Consider the following 23,746-nt stretch of genomic DNA (forward strand, 5'->3'; position numbering starts at 1 on the left):
GGCTCAGCTGGTAAAGAATCTGCCTGCAATGTGGGAGACCTGGGTTCAATCCCTGGGTTGGGAAGAATCCCTGGAGTAGAAATGGCTGGAGAATTCCATGGAGTGGGGTCTTAAAGAGTCTGACAGAACTGAGCAGTTTTCACTTTTCAGGGGCTAAACACCTGGTCTAACCCACTCATCTCTGACTTCACCCCCATCCCCTCCTCTCTCCACTGGGGTGCTGTCTACCTGAGCCTTACCGTCTTAGGCACTTGCCATTGCTGTTCCCTTTGCCTGAAAATGCTTTCTTCTCTGATCTTCAAATAACTGTTTGCTCGTCATTCATATCCTGGCAGAGGTGTCAATCTGAGAGGTTTTCTCTGATGTTTCTGAGATAGCACCTCCAGATTGACTCTAGAGAAGTGAGTGGCTTATGAATAAAGCAGGATTGGCTCTCAGAGCCAGTGAGATGATTGTTGAAGCTGGGACTGACAGATTCACGGGGCTTTATTGTCCTTTTCCACTTTTGTATGTTTGATGTTTTCTATAGTAAGAAGTTAAAAGAAAATAGTACCCCATATCCCCTTACTCTGCCTTTTATCTTAATAGTACTTGTGTGTGTGTGCATGCGCTCAGCCATGTTCAACTCTTTGTCACCCACTTTGACTGTAACCCCACGAGGCTTCTCTGTCCATGGAATTTTCCAGGCAAGACTACTAGAGTGGGTTGCCATTTCCTACTCCAGGGGATCTTCCTGACCCAGAGATCTAACCCCCACCTCTTGGCATCTCCTGCAGGCAGATTCTTTACCATTGCGCCACCTAGGAAACCCAGCAGTACTTATGGCAATCTGAAATTGAGTTTTGTTTGTTTTGCTTCCTTGCTGTAATGTTTTCCTCATAAAAGGAAAGAAGGCAAGAATGGAGTCACTCTTTTCCACTTTGGATGCTCAGTGCCTAGAACAGGATCAAGTCTGCGGTCAGCACTAAGCTATCTGGAACACCTAGCTTTTGCCTGTTTTATTCACCGTGGCATCTCCAGCCCTTTGAGCAGCACCTTGTACAAAGTAAGGTTAATATATTTTTTACTTGAAAATAAAAATCACTTGTTTAAAATTTAGATGAATGAATGAGGGGCCAGGAATGCCAGGCTCAGGAGCTTTGACTTGGTCTAGAGGTAAACGGAGAGCTAGGGAAAGATTTTTGAGCTGGCAGGGACAGGTTTTGACAGTGCAAAGTGTGAGTAATTGAAAGGTCTTCTGGAGATTGATGTCAGGGCTGGGGATAAGGCAGGGGAAGTGTCCAGGCTACTGGATGGGGATAGGGTAGCTCAGTGGCTACTGAAAGGACAAGACAGTGCTTTTTGGCTTAAAGACTGACCAGAAAGAACCCAGGTTCTTGGGAGGGTGGAGGTGTCCTTAGAGATGTAAGGACCCTTTCCTGACCTATACAGTCCACCAGCAATTATCACCCTCCCTCCCCCTCCCAACATGGTGCAGGTCTGGGCAGAGGGACAGACACACAGCCACCCCAAAAACTTGTTCTCTCCTCAGTTTAATGGTGGTTAGTGGGATTGCCAAACCCCCTCCCCATTCCCCTCCCCGCCCCGTACAAAATGTGTTTTGTTTTGTTTTTTAAACAAGAAAAAGGGGGCAAAAGCCAGGAATGGGGGGGAGGGGTGCAATCTGATATTTTCATACAGATTTTTTATTTTTTTAATATATTATATATAAAACCATAGAGAGCAATGCACCCTCCCCCCAGACTCCTTTCCCCCTCCCCGGGGGGCCTGGAGGAGAGATGGGGAAGGCCCCCCCAGGAGTGGGTGGACAGAGAGACAAAGATGGATGGGACAGATGTGGGGGGAGGGAGGAGGGGAGGAGAGCCCAGGAGCTGGGGAAAGGGGACTGGAGCAAAGTTGGGGCTGTCTCCCTCACCGCCCCCATCAAAGTTATGACACAAAGACACAGAATCCCTGTTTCCACGCCCTCCCCCCACCCTTACCCCCACCGTGCAAACATGGCTTTGCAAAGAGGTGCCCAGAGCTCTGTGGAACTCCTACAATGGCTGGCATGGGGTCTGGGACCCCCAAAGAAATCTCTGTTCCCCTTCCCTGCCCACCCCACCCTTCCCAGAATCTGACCCCTCCCCACAAGACCTGGGACTGCAGCCTAGGGGCCTTGGCCTTCCCCCAGTTATCTTACCCCAACCCAATCCCTACCGCCCTCCCTGGACTTAGGGGGTCTGGACCTTTGGCCCTTGCCCCCCCATCGGGGGACCCAGACCTCTGGGCCCTTGCTTCTGGCCCTTGTAGAGACCCAGGCAGCCAACACCCCCATCCCTGTCCAAGCGTCTGAGGTGTTAGTGGTGGGGGGAGAAGCCCACCATCCCAGACTCTGGTAAATGTCTTTGCAGCTGGCAGTGGGGTGGACCCCAGCCCAGGCCCAGGCCTGGGGTGGAGGTGGGGTCAGATGAAGAATTCTTCTTTCCTCTTGTGTCCATCGCTGCCATTGAGAAAGGCTTCTCTCGCTTCTCCCTGCTCATCCAGGCCACTGGCCTCATGGGTCAGATAGGAGCCTGAGGGGTGACAGACCCCCCCCCGGCAGAGGCCACAGATACGTGTGGACCCAGGAGTTGGACGGGGAGGCAGACAAAACACATCAGATGAAGAGGGAGAGATGGAACATACAGGGAGAGAGTCAAGTCCAGGGAAGAGCAAAACAGGGGCAGAGAAAGAGAGAAAAGCAGAATTAGGAGTACTTCACAAGTTCACTGAAAGATCAACCCTTATCCGTTCTCTAGGTAGTATCCCCTTGATCCGCTCCCAACGAATTCGCCAATTAGGAATTCAAACGTAAACGTCCTTTATTCAGCTCCAACCCTGAACCCCTTTTAGGATACTGGACCGAAAGACCCGCCCCTTTCGGGATCTGGGCCTCAAGTTTCCAATCCTGGATCTACGCCCGCCCTCTGTCAAATCGGGTTCTAGGCCCCACCCTCTTCTGGACGCCACAACCAACCACACCCGTCGCTGAATTTGACCCCGCCCCCACTCACCCTTCTGCCGTACCGAGCACCAGACCATGCCCACCAGCACACAGATGATCAGAAACACCAGTAGCGCCAGGATGCCGCCCACAATGGCGTAGGGCACAGACGTCTGAGCCTCTACCACCGCACCAGGGTCTGCCAGAGGGACAGGGCGCAGGCCCAGGTCATCAGAGGACGGTCCCAGCCCGGGCCCATAGCTGGCAATGTCTTAAACCATTCTGCAGCCACGTCCAACCGCGCCCCCTTAACGTTCCACGCCTCGCAAATTACCGCCACCTGGTGGGCCCTTCCCCTGGCGCCCCCCCCCCCCCCCCCATTAGCAATAATTGCGCCTTGGAAAAACCTCATTGGCTACGACACTGTCACTGAACAAAGCTCCTGGCGCCATTCTTGATGTTCCACTTCTTCAAGGAACGCTTGTTGGTGTGTACACTGCCTGACTTGGCCCCCAGTCATTTCGCTAATACTTACCTGCCTCCTCCCCCCACTTCATTCCCCAGAGAACAGAAATAGCACATCCTTTTTCTTTGACTTCAGACCTAAATCCCTTCCCATCTTGTTTAAAACGCTCCAGGTATTTAAACCGCTGATCTAGGGCCCAGCCACTCCAAAATTCCTGCCGCACCGTCATAGGAGCTAAACACATAACACTTCTTTGTGCTAGCGACCTCCAACTGCTTTCTATATTTAGCTCATAATTTTTACAACAACCCTATGAGGTAGGTGCTGTTGTTTATTTCCACTTTACCGATGAGGAAACTAAGGCACAAAGTTACCTGCAACAGGACGCTGCAGAACTGAATCTGAATCCAGACAATCAGTCTGGTCCCAGAACTGTAAGAACTCTGTGGGCTTTTGACCCCCCGGAATCATTCTTTGCATAGGTCGACGCCTCAAACACGTTCCAATCCTTCCTTCCTGTTTCCAAGGCCCAGTCCCACCCAGGACGGGGAGGACTGCCCCCAGGTCCTCACCGTAGACCACGAGCACATAGAGCGCCCTCGCGTGGCCGTGCTTGTTCGACGCCTCGCAGGTGTAGGTGCCATTATCCGCGGATACCAGGCCGGGCAGCGTAAGCGTTTCCCCGACTGCCTCCGCCCGCTCTGGCAAAGACTCATTACCCCGGTTCCAGCGGATCTGGTTTGGCCTGGGCGGGGATATAATGAGAGTTAGGGACGCAGGTGTCAGCACCCAATTCTGACGTCTCAGAAATCTAGATATGCGACATCTCCAAATAAGAGAATCCTTACTAGACCTTTCCTTCCTTGAAAACCAAGAGTCCCGGGCCCAACTTCCACCCATCAGCAGGATCTCAGGAATCCTAGCCCCTCACCCCCACTCTCAGCCCCTTCCTCAGAATCCAGGAGACTGGGGGACCCACAGCCTCCTTCCTCTCATCTAGCCCTAGATCCCTTCTTTCTCAGGATTCAGAAGGCTGGGTCTCAGCCCTCTCTGTTCTTCCAGCTTCAGGTTTCCGGGTCACCTATTCTCCCCAGGACCCAGGAATCTAGGACCCCAAAGCTCACCTGGGGTTCCCCGTCACAGCACACGTCAGCACCAATGTGTCTCCCTCCCTCACCACAGCTTGGGAGGCATGGATCCGGGCCGTGGGGGAGTCTGTGGGCAGGAGTGAGATGAGAGAGTGGTTATCTGGGTTATGCAGGACTAGGAATTCTCCCGGGGGCAGGTGGCAGGCGCATTGGAACCCTCCTTCCCCGCCGGGCGCTGGCCTGCCAGGCACTTACACTGCACGTCCAGCACGTACTGCGTCTGCTTGCTGTGTCCGGAGGGTAGCGCCTGGTTCTGCGCCTCGCAGGTGACGATACCGCCATCGTCCTTGCGGTCTACACGGAACCGCACTGTGCTTGCCACGCTCCAGACCTTGCCATTTTCCTGGCCGCTGGTCACTCCTGCCAAGCCCCGCCCAGAAACTGTCAAGGCAGGGCTATGGCTCCGCCCACTGAAGGCACACCCTCCCATCTGGCCAATCCTAAAGCAGGCTATTTGCCAAGCCCCACCCCTTAACCACAGCCTCGCCTCTAGTCCTCCAAACCACGCCCCTATCCAAACCAGGCCCACGACCCCGTGTCTCTTCCCAAAGCTCCTCGATCTTTCACCCCACGTCCTCTCATCTAACAATATTCAATAAGTATATACTGAGTGGTGGTTTAGTCGCTAAGTCATGTCCGACTCTTGCGACCCCATGGACTGTTAACCAGCCAGACTCCTCTGTCCATGGGATTTTCCAGGCAAGAATAATGGAGTAGGTTGCCATTTCCTTCTCCAGGAGATCTTCCCAACCCAGGGACTGAACCTGGGTCTCCTGAGCTGTAGATTGTCTCCTGTGTTGCAGGCAAATTCTTTACCGACTGAGCCACCAGGGAAGCCCAATATATTGAGTAGTAGTGTCCGCCAAACCCATGCACTCTTCCTCAAGCTCCATCCATATATAAAGCAGCCTTTCCCAAGCCACATCTCCTGGAACCCCGTCTCTTAAGTCTCGCCCTTTGCAGGCACCTCTCCAGCCCACTCCCATCCCCGTCCCCAGGTTATACCTTTCAGTTCCTTTCGGTCCCGGTACCAGCGCAGGACGGCAGCCGGGCGGGACCGTGGAACAAGACAGCTGAGCTCCACCTCGCCGCCCTCCACCGCCTGTTCCCGGACCTCCACTATAGGATTCTCCGGGGCCACTGCCACAGGGAGAAGGGGACAAGAGGGAGGTCAAGAGACGGACCAAGGTGGGCTCAGAGTAACCAAACTGCAGGATTCCAGGGAACCGGGGGAACAAAGGGTCAAACACAGAGGCAAGAGGTCAGGGAAACCGGCCATATTTACTGGGAGCAGATGTCCAGGAGGTTAAAAACAGCCAGGGTCAAGTCTCAGGAGAAGGGATGAGCAAAGGAGAAAGGAGACAGGATAGATCTGAGGAGGGGGAGGCTGTTACCCAGTACAGTGAGCGTAGCAATCTGGTGGTGGGTGTCCTCTGTGTAGAGCTGGCAGAAGTAGCCCCCCTCGTCCTCCAGGCGAGCATCTGAGAGCCGGATCCGTACCCGGCGCGGGGAGAACTCCTCAAGCTGGAAACGCTCATCCTTCAGGGCTAGAGAGTGAAAAGGCGGGAGTGAACTTGGGGAATCCGTAGCTCAGAAGTCCCACCTTTCTTCCAGAAGCTTAGAGTTCGGCCCTCTCTTTTCTCCAACCACACCCAGGTGTCTAAGGTGCCCACCTAGTCACTCTCCTGGGTACCCAGAATGTTTCAGGGCCTCTCACACGACCAGGAGTCCAGGCCCCAGCCCCCTCCTCCCTCAGATGCAGGAGACCAGAGCCTCAGCTCTGTCTTCGGTCAGTCCCCGGCCCTCTCCTCTTCCAAGACTCAGGCTCTGGACCCCCCAGCACGCACCACGGGTACCATTGAAGAAGAGGGTCTGCCGGGCGGGGTTCTGAATGACAACTATGGATCCATCATACTGGTGCAGTCGGCAGGTTATTTCGGCCACCCCACCCTCAGCCACTGTCACATTCTCCGTCTGTACTTCCTGTCCTGCCCCTGGACCAGTAGACAGAGAAACAGGATAAGAGACTCATTGAGGGGTACAGTTCAGTCTTTGCTCTCTCCCTAGGGTCCTCACCCATCCAAACTTCCAATACCTCTCCTTCCCCTTTCATGCAGTTCAGTACACCCAACGTTTCCTGTGGGCTGGAATCCAGGAGATGGATAAAACCTGACCCCTGCTCTAGAGGAGCTGCAATCAAGATCCAGTGGATCTAAGGAGTGGGTGGGTGGGGCAGCACAGGTCACACTGGGAGCCCAGAGGAAGCGGAGACTAAGACCACCCAGGGAGATGAGTGGTCAGAGAAGATTCTAGAAGAAAGCTCCATTGGATCCATATTTTAAAGAGTGAGCAATCCACGGGCTATGGGAAACTGTTGTGTGTTCACCAAACCCCATCTTTCACACCTGAGCACATGTTTTAACTTGTCTGCAGAGATGGGCGAGATATTCTTCTCATCCCTGTAGAGTTAAGTTTGCTGCTTTTCCTGTTTTAGGTGTTGTTGGGTTTTTTTAAGGCTGTATAGCACAGCTTGTGGGATCTTAGTTCCCTAAACAGGGACTGAACCCCTACCCCCTGCAGTAGAAGTGCAGAGTCTTAACCACAACCATTGAACCACCAGGGAAATTCCTGCTGCTCTTCCCATTAATGGAGCACTCTGACCCTGTGAATCTGGGGAGGGCTTGTGACTTGCTTTGATCAACAGAATTTGCTAGAAGTGATATTGAATGAGTTCTGGAGCCTGGATCTCAAGAGACCTCACAGCTTCCACTCATGCCCTTTTGCTGCTCTGACACTGTTGGGTGAAGATGCCCAGGCCAGCCTCCTTGAGGATGAGAGACCACACAGAGGGAGAGAGGCCCAGCCAAAAGCCAGCACCAAATGCCAGCCACGGGAATCAGACCATTCTGGACTATCCAGCCCCCGTGGCACCACCAGGTGACTGCAGCCACGAGTGACCCCAGTTGAGACCAAGAGAAGTGCCCGATTGATCCTGTCCAAACTGCTGACTCCCAGAGTCATGAGCAAAAAACATAATTGCTGTTCAAAGCCACAATGTTTTGGAGGGTGTCTTAACACGGCTAAAGTTAATTGGTACAACACACTGAAGTGAAAGTCACTCAGTCATGTCCAACTCTTTACGACCCCATGGACTGTACAGAATTGAATTCTCCAGGCCAGAATACTGGAGTGGGTAGCCGTACCCACTCACTCCAGGGGATCTTCCCAACCCAGGGATCAAACTCAGGTCTCCCGCATTGCAGGCAGATTCTTTACCAGCTAAGCCACCAGGGAAGCCCTCAAGGGACAACACACTATTAGGCTACATTTCCGAGGATCCCTTGTGCTTACATGGGGCCCCATGACTGATTTCTGGCCAATGGGCTGTGGGCAGAAGAGAGAAACACCTCCTCCAGCCTGGTTCATCTCACCCGCAATCCTTCATGCTGGCAGAATGGAGAGGACTCCTAGGAGCCCAGAGGAGAACAGGATTATGAAGGAGTCTGGGGCCCTAACTTTCTGCCCCGGGTTACCTGCCTGCACAGGACTGTAGCATGAGTGAGAAATACATTTTTTGGTTAAGCCATTGAGATTTCAGGGCTGTTGTTACAGCAGTTAACTTACCCTGATTAATCCATCAGAGGAATGAAGTAAGGGATTAGTAAGGGGGCGTTTCCAGCCAAGTAAACAGTGCAGAGTAAAGCTCAAAGCTGAGATTAATCATCATCAGCATCATCAATGTCACTGTCATCTTCAAAATAACAATAACCATCATAGCTACTGTTTATTAGGCAATTTCTGTTCCAGGCTTTGTGCTAAGGGCATTACCCATATAATTTCCATTTAATCATCACAATACCTGAATAAGGGAGGCACTATTATCAATTCCCAGTTTTCTTTTTCCAGTTCTCATTTTTTAGATGAGAAAATTTGTTCCACAGCAAGAAAATGACTTGGCCAAGGTCACAGCCTGAGAGCGGCAGAGGCAGGATCTGCCTCGAGGTCTCCCAGTTCTGTATCCTGCACCCACATCCACTCCTGGTTGTCTGGGTGAAAGGTGTCCAGCATTGGTGAGGACTGTGGCATGTGCTTGTGAAGGGTCTCAGCCAAGCTACAAGATCAGCTTTTATCCTGAAGGCCAGGAACTGAAGCAGGAAAGAGCCATGATCAGATTTGATTATTCACTTTTTTTTTTTTTTTTGGCCATGCCATGTAGCACATGGGATCTTAGTTCCTTGACCAGGCATCAAACTCATACCCCCTGCATTGGAAGCAGGGAATCTTAATCACCAGACCACCAGGGAAGTCCCTGGTTATTCACCTTTAAATTCTGGATAACTATTTTTTCATATCTCTTACATTCTGTCTCATTCATTCATTTGTGCTGCAGGGAGATTTTCAGGGGCTGGGTGCCCAGGAATGAGTCAGATGAGGTCCCTGTCCTGGAAGGCCTTCAAGATTTATGGGGAGGTAGACATAAATCATTGTAAAATCCCATGAGAAGTGCTTCAGTCCCTCTAAGAGGGATAGGTAACCTGATTTGGGGGCTGAAGGCTGGAAAAGATTAATTCTGAAGAGGGCGGGGGAAGCAGAGACAGCTAGCTTCCTACTCAGTATACACTCTTTAGTGTATACTTTTCTCTTTAGTAAAAGAATCCTGATTGTATTTTGTGGTTGCCCTGTGATGTGCTCATCAGCTAAGTCATGTTCGACTCCTTGCGGCCCCACACCATGGACTGTCCAGCCCACCAGGCTCCTCAGTCCATGGGATTTTCCAGACTAGAAATACTAGAGTGGGTTGCCATTTCCTCCTCCAGGTGATATTCCCGACCCAGGGATTGAACCCACATCTCCTGTGTCTCCTGCATTGGCCGGTGGATTCTTTACCACTGAGCCATCCGGGTAGCCCTTACGGTTGCCCTACATTCAGCAGAAAGAGAAATTTCCCAGACTCCCTTGCAGCTAAGTGAGGCCACGTGATAAAGTTTTGTCCGACTAGATATCAGGAAAAGTGTCATGTGACCGTCTGAGGGGACTTCTTTTTTTAAATTTTGCTATGCCAAGTCTTAGTTGCAGCATGTCAACTCTTAGTTGTGGCATGTGGGATCTAGCTCCCTGACCAGGGATCAAACCCAGGCTCCCTGCATCAGGAGCACAGAGTCCTAGCCACTGGATCACCATGGAAGTCGAAGGGGACTTCTTAAAGAAAGGGCACGAGTCCTTTTTCCACCTGGTCACCTTTGTGCTGCCTGAAACCAGCATGTGATGGAGTTCAGGAACTGAGACCTGGAAGATGCCTGGGTGATGATGTAGAATTGTCATAAAAGCCTTCGATACTAACTTACGGCTTCTTTTATCTTTGAATATAATGTTTTGTGAATTTAAGCCCCTCTTAGGAGTTTATCTTGAGAAGGGGACAACAGAGGATGAGATGGCTGGATGGCATCACCGACTCGATGGACATGAGTTTGGGTGAACTCCGGGAGTTGGTGATGGACAGGGAGGCCTGGTGTGCTGCGATTCACGGGGTCACACAAAGTCGGACACAACTGAGTGACTGAACTGAACTGAACTAGGGGTTTATCTAGCACTTTCCTGAATAGCAATCTTAATATGTCCAATCCTGGCACCAAACATTTTCCTTCCCATGTTTTCTCAGTCTCAGTAAATGTCACAACCTGGTTGCTCAGGCCAAAACACCTAAAAATCATCCACGTTTTCACCCTTTCCCTCACCTCTAACACCCACTCCATCAGCAAGATCTATCCATTCTGCTTCTAAAATATATCCCAAACCTGTTCACCTTTGTCACATCATCCAGTGACACTGTCTCTGACCTGGTCCTTCAAGAGCTACTCGTGAGTCTCCCTACTTCCACACCTGCCTCCCCACAAGACCAGTCTTAACACATCAGCTGGACAGTTGCAGTGCGTGGGCTTTTCCTGTGGTGGAGCACAGGCTCTAGAATGCGCAGGCTCAGTAGTCACAGCTCATGCGTCACAGCACATGCCCCGAGGCATGTGGGACCTTCACTTAGACCAGGGATCAGACCCAGACCTCCTGCATTGGGAGCGTGGACCACCATTAGCCACTGGACCACCAGGGAAGTCCCCAGAACTCTTTCTATTTCATCACCACTGTTTTATTTCCTGTATGGAACTTTCCTGAAATTATTTTATTCATTTGCACACTTGTCGGTTGTCCGTCCCCCGTTACTCATGAAGGCAGGATTGCAATCTCTCGGGTTTGTTGCTGCACCCTAGTGTGTGGATGTGTGCTTGACCCTTGATAAATGTCTGGGGAGACAGATGCCTGAATCTCAAGTGCTAGGCATTTCAGCCTCACGACAACTTTGTGACATGGCATTATTCTCATCTTAAACACTTGGGTTGATCCCAGCTGGACCACTTGCCATCTGTGTGACCTGGGACAAATGGCTTAACCTTTCTGAGCCTCAGATGCCCCGTCTGTAAAGTGGGGATGATGCCAGGGCCTGATTCACAAAAATCAGAACCTGAGGCTCAGGGAGCCCTCTGCGCTGCTGTTATTACAACCTCCAGAAACATGCTTATTCCTGTGAAAACTGAACTGGCCTGTTTGCACATCGGGCACTTTTTAAAAAAACATCTTGAAGGCTATCCGTGGATCCTGGTCCTCGACAAGCCCAAGGGCTAGCCCCCCATTTTACAGATGTGGAGAATGAGGCTCAGGGGTCCCAGGCCAGTCAGTGGCAGAAACTCAACATCTCTTGGGTGCCCTCAGGACCTCTGGGTCTGCACCGCCCCCAAACATATCCCCTGCTCTCTGCTTGAGGGAGCACATGGGGTAAGGGTGGGGGGCTTTTGTTTTATTCCCTCCCCCTCCTGAGGAGTCAGTAACCAACAGTGTCTGTGCCTGGAATATTAATGTCCCAGGAGCTTTTGTTTCGGGGTTGGGGGGTGGTGAGGCAGGACTTTCTGGTCAGCGAGGGGTTGAGCTTTGGTGACTGGGGCACTGGCCCTTTAAACTGCCTGGAAAAAAGGGACTAGGGAGGGTTTGGGAAAGAGTGGCTGAGCAGGTGATGTGTAGAGACCCAGAATCCAACACTCTCCTCCTTTAGACCCAAATCCAGCCCCCCGAACTGCCTCCTCTCCCAGGATCCAGGAGCTTCCTTCTCCATCAGGATCAGGAATCTGGGTTCTCAGCATCTTCTCTCAAATCCAGAAGTCGCAAGCCCCCAGACTTCTCCCTCCTCAAATCCAGGATTCTGGGCCCTCACCCCCCTCTTCCTTCAGGAACCAGGGGTCCAGACTACACAGCTGGTGGATGTTTCCACGGAGACTAAAGGGAGTGGGGGGAGCACTTCCTGGGTCCTGAGTCAGCGAATACCCAAGGGAGTCTCAAGGTCACAGTTCCGGGAAGGTCACAGCCGCCCCCTCCATATCTTCTCTCCAGGGGACTCATGGCATCCTGCCTCCTCCCCCCCCATCCTCCCCTAGGGAGGTGGTACATCCCTGCATCCTGACCAAACCCCCCCCCCTCACAGCCCCCCATCAATGGCGGAGTCCGAACATCCTCACACAAAGCATCAATTCTTCCCCAGCTCAGCCTTGTGAAGGCGCCTGTATTCGCAGGACCTAGGGTCCCAGCGAATCAGGGTCCCAGCCCCTCCTCCCTCAGAAACCTGGAGTGGGACCCCCGCCCAGGACTTCCTCTCTCAGGACTCTGCACCTGCACCCCACCCTCCGTCAAGACCCAGGAGTCTGGGATCCCAGTGCCCTTCTCCTTCTGGACCCAGGAGTTCAAGCCCCCCAGCCCCTCCTCCCTCAGACCCAGGGTCCAAGACCCCAGCCCCTCCTCGCCCTAACATGGAACCCCCTAGACTTCTGCTCCCTCAGACCCAGGACTCTAGGCCCCCGGCTCCAGGACCTCCCGGGAACTTTTGGCTCCAGGGCCACAGCCATCAGCCCCCCAGAACCACAGCCCTGTCTCCCCAGCCCTCCTGTCCCCCTCCCGTCTGTGAGCCAAGCATCAGGTGGGGGCGTCGGGGTGAGTCAGCAGCCTCGCATACAAAGTTCCCCCTGTGGCCCCCACGTTCCTGGGATATTCAAAACTCCCTGGATTCCGGGCCTTGAGCCCAGTCAGGGGGTGGGGGAGTCCTCCGGAGGTTCCCCCTGGGTGTGGGGTCAGGGAAAGAATTCCTGCTCCAGGAAGGGTGCACTGAGCCCTTGCTGTCTTCTCTTCCACCCCCAGCGTCCTCTATATTCACCCCCTTCCAGAAGAACCCGGGCTCTGCAGCTGCCCTCTTGCCCCACTGGGTGTCTGCTGAGGCGCCTCCGTGCCTGGTTCCTAGAGGACCTAGGGGCCTGGGGTCTGCACAGGCGGGAACCAGTGGGTGCTCGGGTCGTGGTGCCACAGGCCACTGGGCGCTGGCGAGTCCAGGCCCCCCACCCCCACCCCACCCAGAGAGAGAAAGCTGCCTTTGTGTTCCCCAAGATGGGGACAGGCCAGGCTCGCACGACATTAACCCACCCCAGGCCCCAGCCCTGCTGCGTCTAAGGTCTTGGAATCCCTTGGGGAACCTGACCCCCTGCTCTGGGGACGCAGGCATCCGGCTCATGGGTGGGTGAGGGCCAGAGGCGGAACCCTGCTTCTCAGAGTGGCCAGCCTAAACTCTAGGAGGCAGGAAGAGTCAGTCCCTGGGGAGGGAAACATTATTCCGGATTAACAAACTCTCCCTCCATCAGGGCCCCCCAGCCCCACTCTTAATAGCCTCTTCATCCTTTCTTTGGATCTGGAGGTCTGTTTCCCGTGCTCCCTTCTGGGCCATCCAGTGCCTGGCCTGTGGGTCTGTTTCTGCCTGCCTGCATCTCTGGGCAGGCAACCTATCCCTCTCTAAATCCCTTTCGCCTGCCCACCCTGGACCCTTCTTTCTGTTGGCATACGTCTCATCATCCTTTTCTGATATTCCTGGTGTAAATGAACCCCAGCTCCTGTCCCCACTCCTGCTGGCTGGGCAAGGTGAGACGGGAAGGGGAGTGACAAAGAGTGGAAGGTGGGGGCCCTGGACACCTCCAAGAATCCGGTGGCCAAAGCCATTCAGAAATAGCCAATGAAAAGGAAAGCAGGGTGGGCCCCCTGGGATCAGATACTTCAGCTGCCTAGCCCATACCTTACAGAAGGGGAAGTGAGGCTCAGAGGGGGATGGGGAAGGGGCGGACCCAGAACTACACCTGAGAGCCCCCGGTTCCAGAGTGCTTCCCATGACACCTAGCTCTCTCCCAACTGGTAAAGTCCCCCGTCACTTCATCTAGAGAAAGTTTACAGAGGGAATTAGGGCACCAGGGAGCAGAGACTTTAAAACCGCAGGAGGGACAAGCCTGGAGAGCTCCTTCCCAGAAGTGCTGGCGAAAAGATTCTCAAACTGGGGAGTTGGTCCTCCTAGGCAGTATTCTGATTCTGAGAATCCAAACTCCCACGATTCTAGACCTCAGAGGTGTCAAGATTCAGGATCTCGAAGAGGTAAAGGTTTCAGAATTTTCAAGGTGTCCGGAGGCTAGAATGCAAACGCCAGGGAGGTTCTAGAATTTTAAAGGTGTCAAGAGTCTAAAGACTTAGGGCTTCCGGAAGCCAGTGGTTCTAAAACACCCTCAGGTTCTCTGATCACTGGATTGATTGGTTCTAGGAGTCTATGAGCTGGCCTAACAAAGAGAAACAAAAGTGGATGGAGATGTAGCTTAAGTACTAAAGCGCTCATCTGGGAAATTGTGGCTTGTCTGCCACAAAGAAAGGACGCAATGGTGAAAGTTCTGAAGCGATGACAGAAGACTATAGACTAAAGCAAGGTGGAGGGTGACAGGCCCACTCTCAGCCCGTCACTTTGCCCTGAGGAGACGGGAAGCACACTTTGCCTCAGCTCTGGAGTGGGGAAGGTGTCACTGCACCCAGCTAGCCAGAAACCCCTTCGGGCGTCCAAGCTGGAGTTCCTTTCCTTTCAGGTCACTGAGTTCAACACCCTCACTTTACAGAAAGGGAAACTGAGGCCCCGAGAGAGAAGGGTGCTTGCCATTGGCTACACTGGCAAATGGCACGAGCCAAAATTTAAACCCAGGCAGGCCCCCAACCCTGTGCCATCTGGTCACAGCTCCCAAATTTCTACAGGACATCCGGCCCTACCACTCCGGCTCAGCTACCTCCCTGTTATCTGTTCCCCCCTGACCCCGAGTGGCTTTCCCCCCTGGGGAGGGGGTGACTGGTGGCAGGTACCAGGCACACACAGTGTGAGAGTGTGAGTGTGGGGGTGACATTTCCTGACCTTGTCCTGGGTCTCAGGGTCACCCTGTCTTCGAGGACTCCAGCTTTTCACAGTGTGTGATAAGGGAACGTGGAGGGCTCCCTGGATGTCCTGGAGGGGGCTTCTCTGTAGATAGTGGCCTGGGTGTGTGAATGGGTGGGGAGGGGCAGCATTTGGAAGGCATCTGTTGGATCCACGTGTGTGCCCACATGCCAAGGTTCCCCACACACTTCACACACACACACACACACACACACACACATATGCACACATTTCCCTCCAGGGCCCTTCAGGATGCCCTGCCCGACTCAGTTCCTCTCCAGGGGCACAGAGGGACAGAGAGATGCAGAAATGAAGGATGGTGATGAGGAAGCCCAGGATGGAGGATGTGACAGTAGATAGGGGAGGCAAAGAGACAGGGGACAGGGACACAGTGGGACAGACAGACAGGAGAGAGTGGGGAATGGGGGAGACAGATGACAGGGAGGGCTAGAGAACCAGGAATGACAGAAAGAGAGGGGACAAGGGAATGGGACAGGTGGGGGACAGAGAAACAGAGGTGACAGAGAGACGGGGAAGAAATACAGGGGCACAGAGAAGGGAATGGAGAGCATGCTGGGGGGCGGGCAGAGTGACCCAGTGAAAAGGGACAGAGACCAAGGGACAGAGATGGGGGACAAAGACAGGCTAGAGAGCCGGGGGACAGGGAGGCAAGGAGAAAGGGGGACAGGCAGAGAGACGGGCAGTCTTGGAGACAGAGGGACAGAGGACAAGGGTAGGGGGACAAGGAGGGAGACTGAGGGACTCAGAGGCGGGCGCACAGAGGGGCGCAGGGACCGGACAGGACAGAGGGGCCGCCTCGAGAAGGCCGGCTTGGGGCTGGAGCGGGGTCTCAGGCCCTTTGTCCCTGCCGCGATCAGGGCCTGTGCGGGGCTGCGGGGGCTGCGGCACGGTGGCCGGGCCTGCGCCCCCTCCCCCGCTCGCGGCTCCCGGCTCGCGGCTCCCGGCCCGCGCTGCGCTTTGTCCCGGGGAGGGGGGCCCAGCCCGGCCCCGCGCGCATTGTTCGGCCTCTGCGGCCCCGCGACCGCCCGGCTGTCACCGCGGCGCGCCCCCCGCCCCGTCCCGGCCAGCCGGCCGACCTCGGCCCCCGACCCTACCTGGCCCCGCCGCGGCCGCCCACAGCAGCAGCAGCGGCCACTGGAAGCGCCGGGCCCGGCCCATGGTGCCGCCGCCGCCGCCGCCGCTCGCTCCCGGCCCGGCACCTGCACCGCCCGCGCCGCCCGCCCCGCCCCCCGCGCCCCGCCCCCTGCCCGCCCGGGGGGCGGGGCGCCGAGGCCGGGGCGGGGCCGGCGCGGGGGCGGGGGCGGGGAGAAGCGGGGAGGCCCCGGGCAACGCGGGAGAGGGCACCTCTAGAGGATGCGGGGAATCGGAGGAGGGGATGTGCCCGAGAGCTCGGGGGCCCGGGGGTGGGGGCGAGCAGGGGGCGTGTGCCGGGGGCACCCGCGGCCAGAGAGTGCAGGCGCTGGGTGAGGGCAGAAGTGGTGGGCTATGATGCGGAGGGGAGCGCGGGCAGGTGCTGTGAGGGGCAGCGTGTCGTAGGAAAGGCGAGGGTGCTGTTGCAAGGATGCGCCAAGGTGGGTGGGTGCGGAGGGGAGGGAGTTGAGTGAGGATGTGTGTGAGGCTGTGAGCGTCCAGGGAGGGGGAGTTTGGTGGGAAAGTGAGTGGGTGAAGTGTTCCCCGGACAGGTGGAGGTATTCCGTGGGTGAAGGTGAAAGGGGGTGTACATATTCCAGAGGGGAAGTGAACGTATTCTAGAGGGGGAGTGAAGGTGAAGGTGTGAGCATGGAGTGGGGTATAGGAAAGGTGACAGTGAGAGGTAATCTGTGGACAGGTGAGTGTGAGGTTGAGAGTGTCATGTGACAGGCTGTGAGCTGAGCCACTTTGAGAGGGAAGGCAACAGCCTGATATCTGGGCAGGTCCAGGACCTCCCAGGGCAGGGCTAGGCTGGGCTGGGGTCAGGTCTCACCCTTCCCCCGGTCCTCACCCGGAAACTCCGTGTTTCTGCATCATTCCTGGGGTGGGAGAGGCTCTGGTGGACGCCCAAGCGTCTAGCCTCCCCACCCTGCGTCCCTACTCTTCCGGCCCCAGCCTCTCTTTTCGTCCCTGTCTATGAGCTCTCCCCACTTCTCTCCCATCATTGGTGCTGACTCACTCCTCCAGACTTGGGTCCCTTTTCCCTCCTGGGAGGTGAGTCTCCCCGAGCCCCCTTCTGTGGGACTTTGTAGACCTGGTGCAGGGTTATCACCCTTATGAGCCAGGAAGAGTGAGAAACCATGGAAGGTAGGAGACTTCAACCTCTTCTATCATCATTTGACAATCAGGGAAACTGGGATATGCCAACTATGAAAATCCTTTATCTCCATCACTACCCAAAACTCCTCCATTCAGGTCCTCCACTGGACTTCAGCTCCTGGTACCCTTTCTGTTCTCAGTTCCCAGCATCCTCTCTGTCCTTGGGATCCAAGCTCCCATCAGTCTCTATGTGCCCAGGACCACAGCTCCAAGAGACTTCTTCCCTTTTCAATTCTCAGTTTATCTTTCTGTAAACTGGAGAGAGGTGTGGGGTTGGATAATCTCCAGTCCTCCTAGAGCTCACAGTCTGTGTATTGAGATAGGTGGGAGAGAGGTGTCCAACCTGGATTTGGGATACTGGATTAGGGAGTAGCTAAGGATTGTCTTTCCTCTCAAAAATCTATAGGTCCCCCACTCATGGCTTTAACCAGTGTCTCCTGCTCCAGCTCCAGGGCACCCTGGAGGATGTTGGTTTGGCTCTCATCTATCTTGGGCCCCACCTTTTCTTCCACATGAGGTTGTCCTGTCCCAGTCCTACTACAAGTTAATGTATCCATTGGGATTTTCATGCAAGTGACGGGAAATCCAACCCAACTGGCTTAAGAAAAAGAGGATTGTTTCACATATAAAAAAGTCTTGGGTATGACTGACTCCAGCATTATCTGTCCTAAGGATAAATGGTCCCCTTACGTAGTAGTATGACTGGTCAATACCCCTGAGACCACATATTTGGGGCTTCATATTTGCAGAGGCGTAGAGAGAGAAAAGGGCTTCCCAGGTGGCACTAGTGCCTGCCAGTGCAAGAGATGCATGTTTGATCCCTGGGTCAAGAAGATCGCCTGGAGGAGGGCATGGCAACCCACTCCAGTATTTATGCCTGGAGAATCTCATGGACCTCTGAGCCTGGCAGGCTACAGTCCATGGGGTTGCATAGAGTCAGACACGAATGAAACCACCTAACATACACTCACATAGGTATATATCTGAGCTTCCTGGGTGGTGCTGGTGGTAAATAATCCGCCTGCCAATGCAGGAGATGCAAGAGATGTGGGTTCAATTCCTGGGTTGTGAAGATCCCCTGGAGTAGGAAATAAAAGTATTCTTCAGTATTCTTGCCTGGAGAATCCCGTGGACAGAGGAGCCTGGCAGGCTATGGGTCATAGGGTTGCAAAGAGTTGGACATGACTGAAGCGACTTAGCATAGCACACAGCACAGAGAGAGAAAAAGACAGACAGACTGAGAAAGCCAGGCTGTGGGAGCCTGAGCAGAGATAAGAGACTTGAAGAAGCTCCTTCAGCAGAATGAGGAAATACTTTTTTTTCCTTAGAACCCTCCTTGAAATTGGTCCAGATAATGCCACCTGCCTATCACTGAACCAACATCAATGGCCAGGAGAAGAGACGAAACTGATTAAATTAGATATGAGCCACAGGCTCCCTCCACCCCCAGGTCAGAGGTGAAATTAGATTTCTCAAACAGAAGTAGATATTAGGGAGACAGTTGCTTTCCCCGCTATTTTGGGTGACGGGGTGGGCTGTGCACTGTGAGCTTGACCATTCTTGGGTTTTTGAAGTCTTGGGATGATTTAGAGTTTGTTATTTGTTTTCTCAGCATCGTTCTGCAAGATAATAGAAAATATATTGGTCTCTGCCCCTGGTTCCTGACACAGAGCTCCTGAAACCCTTGTAGTTACCTAAGTGATAAGAACACCAGGAACAGCTTTGTTCTAATATTTAGTCTTTGACCTTAGCTCCTAACTCAGGTCTCCGGAAGTCCTTGTCATTTCTTGGGTGATAAGAGTGTCTTTTGTTCTAATAGGTGACTTATGGTGGGCTCCTGGATGAGGTCTGGTCCCCCAAAAGACCCAACTATGATAACAAACTTGAGATTTTCAGCCGCACTCCCCATTCTCTTGAGAAGGGAGAAGGGCTTAAATTGGAGTGAAGGATCCATGATGCCTTTGTGATGAAGCCTCTGTAAAAATCCCAATAGTATGGGGTTCAGGCAGCTTGTGGGTTGATGAACACATGCAGGGGCTGGGAGAGTGACATGCCTGAAAAGAGAATGGAAGTTGTGTGCCCCTGGGCACAGACCTTGCCCTGTGCATCTCTTCCATCTGACTGTTCATCTGTATTCTCTATCATATTCTTTTAAAATAAAAGGAAGTCACTGTTTTCCTGAATTCTGTGAGCCACTCTGGTGGGTTAATCAGACCTGAAGAGGGGGATCCTCATGGGAACCTATGGTTTGTAGCCGATTGGTCAGAAGCACAATCTGGACTTCTGATTGTCATTGGAAGTGGGAAGTATGGGCCTGAGTCCTTAATCTGTGGGATCTGAGGCTATTTCCGGGTAGATAGTGTCAGAATTAAGTCACAGAACAGCCAGCCAGGGTCACAGAAAATTGCCTGGTGTGGGGAAGCACTCCCCACATTTGATGACCTGAAGTGTTGTGAGTGTGATGCTGGTGTGAGAGTAGAGGAGATGCACAGGAGAAAGACACAGTAGGGAAAAACTGAGTTGTTCCCTCTACAGAAAGAAGACTGGGTGGGCATTTTCCCCCAACACACATTCCCTCCTCCTTTGTTCTTTCCTAAGAGAATCCTGATTTTGTTCAGGCATCAACTTTTCTTTAATAGTCAGCTGATGTGTGGGAAGTCCTAGGAGTAGGGTCTGATTATACTTTGTTAAATACTGTGGTTCCATGCCCGCTTCTAGTGCAAGGGGTGAGGCATGAAACAAATCAGGCAAATGAAATGCGGGAAAGGCAAGTCACCCTGGAAGTTTTGGGATAAGCTTTCTTTGTTTTAAAAAAGAAGAGAAGAGTTGGCCCTTTGTTATTGCTTCCGAATGTGGGTGTGATGCCTGGAACTGCAGTGGCCTTCTTGAGGCCATGAGGCAGATATGCTTGAATGGATCCTTTAGGACATAATGGAAACATTGAATAAGTCAAGCCAGGAACTGCCCTAACTCATGATCTCTTCTGTGAGATCATCAATTTCCTCTTTGTTTCAACCATTTTGAGTTGGGTATCCTTGTAAATACAGCCCTGATCACCATATTACCTGCAATTCAGATAGAATACATGGAGGCATCCCTGCTTACAGAGTAAAACATTTTAAGTGGTAGTTTTCTTTTTCAGTTGCTCCCCCATCCTTGTGATGAGATCTCTCTCATAGAGGTGGTTTTCTCCGCTCTGCCTGAGTGGGTTGCCTACCATGAGAACTGCCTGAGTGGCAGATGCTTGTTTCAATGTGCACAACTGTATGTCATGGCTTTGATACAAACTTCCCTGGCTGTAGCAGAGGAGGTTGTCGGCAGCGTCCTGACCCAAACTGGACTCCACCAGAGAAGAGTGAGAAGAGTCTGTTCATCAAAATAGTATAACCAGACACAGTAGTTCTTGGTACTTGACATTTCAAGGGCATGTTTGGCTACTGTGTTTGAGGCCGGAGGTAGTCTGTGAGGAGACAAAAGTGAGGTGAAAGTCCATGAAGGAAGCCACACACTCAGAGTAAGAGAGAGTGACACAGAGAGGCAGATTTTGCAAAAGGGAGACAACATTGATTTCGCCCAGCTTTTCAATTCTGTTTCTTGTCCCTGGCGCAGCCCAGAGACCTAGCTCTTGCCTGGATTCTAAACTTCCAATAATGCTGTCGTTTTTTTGCTTGAGTCAGCTCAAACAGATTTTATTTCTTGCAACTGAGATCCCTGAACAAAAACTTGGGAGCCATTAATGATGAGGTCCTGATCACAAGGTCTGGTGTAGAACATTATGAGAAATTTATCTCTAGCCTCAATAGCTGCACCATGGGACATGTATTTCCATCCTTTGATCCCCACTGTAGGGCATCATGGGAGACGCAATCCTACCCTCCAGTCTCTGCCACAGGGTCTCATGGGAAATGCAGTCCTAGCCTCAATTTCAGCTCTAAGTCATTGTGGGAAATGTATTCTTAGCCTCCAGTCTCTGCTGTAGGGGTATCATGATGAATGCAATCCTAGTCTCCAGTTATCACCCAGGGGAGCAACCTGAGGGTCCCTAACCCACACCTCAACTGTCTCAATAAAACAAGTACACCTCCCTTAGACAAAAAGGTAAGGAAGCCATCCTCCCCCTCATTTCTAAGAAAAACCTCACTCTGGGCAAACTTGCAAAAAAAAAAACAAACCCACAATTGACTATACCTTCTAGCTGCTTTTTCTTTCTTTTTTTTTTTTTACAAGACAGGAATAAGAGAGCCTTAACCACAAGACACTGGTATAAGCTGACCGGACTTCAAAACTGGGACAAGGGTTGCTCTGCAGCTCGTTACCATCTCATTGTAATATTAAGATCTCTGCCCCCGGCACCATATTGGTACAATCCAATTCCTGTCCAGCCACCAAAGGGTCATTCAAGGGCAGAAAAGAGGAGTTCATTCCAGGAAATCAGTACCTATTTCCACAAATCAGGGTGACATGAGACCCGCCCCCAATAGCTCTTCTTCACCCTTTTCTATAAAAAGCTTGTCCCCCACTTGTAATCTGGAAGAAGGTATCTTTAGAGCATAGAATATCCAACCAGTCAATCCTAAAGGAAGTCAGTCCTGAATATTCATTGGAAGGACTGATGTTGAAGCTGAAACTCCAACACTTTGGCCACCTGATGCGAAGGACTGACTTATTAGAAAAAACCCTGATACTGGGAAATATTGAAGGCAGAAGGAGAAGAGGATGACAGAGGATGAGATGGTTGGATGGCATCACTGATTGGCTGGACATGAGTTTAAGCAAGCTCCAGGAGTTGGTGATGGACAGGGAAGCCTCGCGGGCTGCAGTCCATTGGGTCCCCAAGAGTCAGACATGACTGAGCGACTGAACTGAACTGACCCCTTCTCCATTCCTGGACCACTGAATAAAAATCTGCCTTGCAACAAACTTCTGGATTCACCGGTGTGGGAGGGTGAGGGGATCGGAGGGGTAGGGGGATGGGGCGGAGCGGGAAGTGGAGGTTGCTTTTCAGTAAGTTTCTGCTGCTGTAGAGAATCACAGCAGAATGGTGAAAGTAGCCTCAATTTTAATTATGAACCATCTCAGAAAATGTCATCTTAGCCTCATCTCTGCTTAAGGGTATCATGGGAAATATAGCCTTAGGCCAGGTTTTGTTGTAGGGTACCACCCAAGATGTCCTCTTTCCTTCCCTCCCTTCCTCCTTTGTTCATGTCCTGGGCTCTAATCTAGAAACTGGGAATACAGTAGTGAGCAAATAAAAGGATTTACTCTTTATGGAGAGTCTTGTGGGGAGAGTTAGCAAAAACCAGACAAACAAGTGATTATTCTAGCCAACCATTGCAGCATAACAAAATACCCCAAAACTCAGCCATGTAAAGCCACAACCTCTTTATTTTATGATTCTGTGGGTCAGGAATTTGAGCAAGGCACAGTGAGGTCAGTGTGGATTGGCTCGTCAATGGATTGGAGCCAACAGCCAGAGATGGATGAGCTGCTTCATCTGGAGCCATATATTGGAAACTTTGGTTCTGTGTGGGTTGAATTGTGTCCCCCCAAAATATGTTGAAATCCTAACTCCCAGATTCTATGAATGTGACCTTATATGGAAATAGGGGGACTTCCAGGCAGAGGGTGCATGTTCGATCCCTGGTTGGGGAACTTAATACCCTACATGCTGAGGGGTACAGACAAAAAGTAAAAAAAATAAAGGAAAGAAAGGTAGATTGATATATTAAGATGAGGTCAAACTGGATTAGGGTGAGCCCCTAAATCCAGTGAAGGGTGTCCTCATACAAAGAGAGAGATTTGGAGACTCACAGCCATATTGACAGGAAAGAAAGTCATGTGATGACAGGCAGAGACTGGAGTGATGCAGCCACAAGCCAAGGACTGTTGAGGATTGCCGGCAAAGAAGGCTGAGCGCCAAAGAGTTGATGCTTTCGAACTGTGGTACTGGAGAAGACTCTTGAGAGTCCCTTGGACTGCAAGGAGATCAAACCTGTCAATCCTAAAGGAATCAACCCTGACTATTCATTGGAAAGACTGATGCTAAAGCTGAAGCTCCAACATTTTGGCTGCCTAATGCAGCCAAAATTGGAAAAGACCTTGATGCTGGGAAAGATTGAGGGCAGGAGGAAAAGGGGGTGACAGAGGATAAGATGGTTGGATGGCATCATCGACTCAATGGACACCAGTTTGAGCAAACTCCAGGAGATAGTGAAGGACAGGGAAGACTGGTGTGCTGCAGTCCATGGGGTTTCAAAGAGTTGGACATGACTGAGTGACAACCCAGAAGCAAGGAAGAGGCCACAAAAGATTCTTCCTCAGAGCTTTAGAAGGAGCATAATTCTGCTAACACCTTATTTTTTTTGTTTCTAGCATCCAGAATTTCTGTTGTTTGAAGCCACCTCGTTGGTAAGTTTGTAGTCACTTACCATGGCAGTCCTAGGAAATGAAATCAGCTGGGTTTCTCGGGTCTCCTGCACCTTGCATCTGCTGGGTTGCCACGTCCAGGGTAGCTCCTTTGTTCTCTTGGCTGGTGCCTGGGC

The 23,746-nt window shown here is 52.3% G+C and overlaps 1 protein-coding gene across 2 annotated transcripts; it reads right to left on the reverse strand.

Annotated features, from left to right (window-relative positions):
- Nucleotides 1-1,515: 1,515 nt before the first annotated feature.
- Nucleotides 1,516-16,140, reverse strand: CADM4 (cell adhesion molecule 4). 2 transcript variants are annotated; one of them, XM_061388524.1, is made up of 9 exons: nt 16,010-16,140; nt 6,427-6,573; nt 5,974-6,126; nt 5,585-5,719; nt 4,775-4,939; nt 4,556-4,646; nt 4,004-4,176; nt 3,036-3,164; nt 1,516-2,555 (listed from the first exon to the last, which is right to left on the reverse strand). In XM_061388524.1, exons 1-9 carry the CDS (start codon nt 16,071-16,073, stop codon nt 2,446-2,448), a joined length of 1,167 nt encoding a protein of 388 aa, XP_061244508.1. In that variant the 5' UTR covers nt 16,074-16,140; the 3' UTR covers nt 1,516-2,445. The 2 variants fall into 2 exon arrangements, with proteins under 2 accessions (XP_061244508.1, XP_061244509.1); XM_061388525.1 differs by lacking the exon at nt 6,427-6,573 and having other exon boundaries at nt 16,010-16,111.
- Between the last annotated feature and the right edge of the window lie 7,606 nt (nt 16,141-23,746).

Source organism: Bos javanicus, chromosome 18 (genome assembly GCF_032452875.1).
Source record: "Bos javanicus breed banteng chromosome 18, ARS-OSU_banteng_1.0, whole genome shotgun sequence".
Taxonomy (NCBI): domain Eukaryota; kingdom Metazoa; phylum Chordata; class Mammalia; order Artiodactyla; family Bovidae; genus Bos; species Bos javanicus.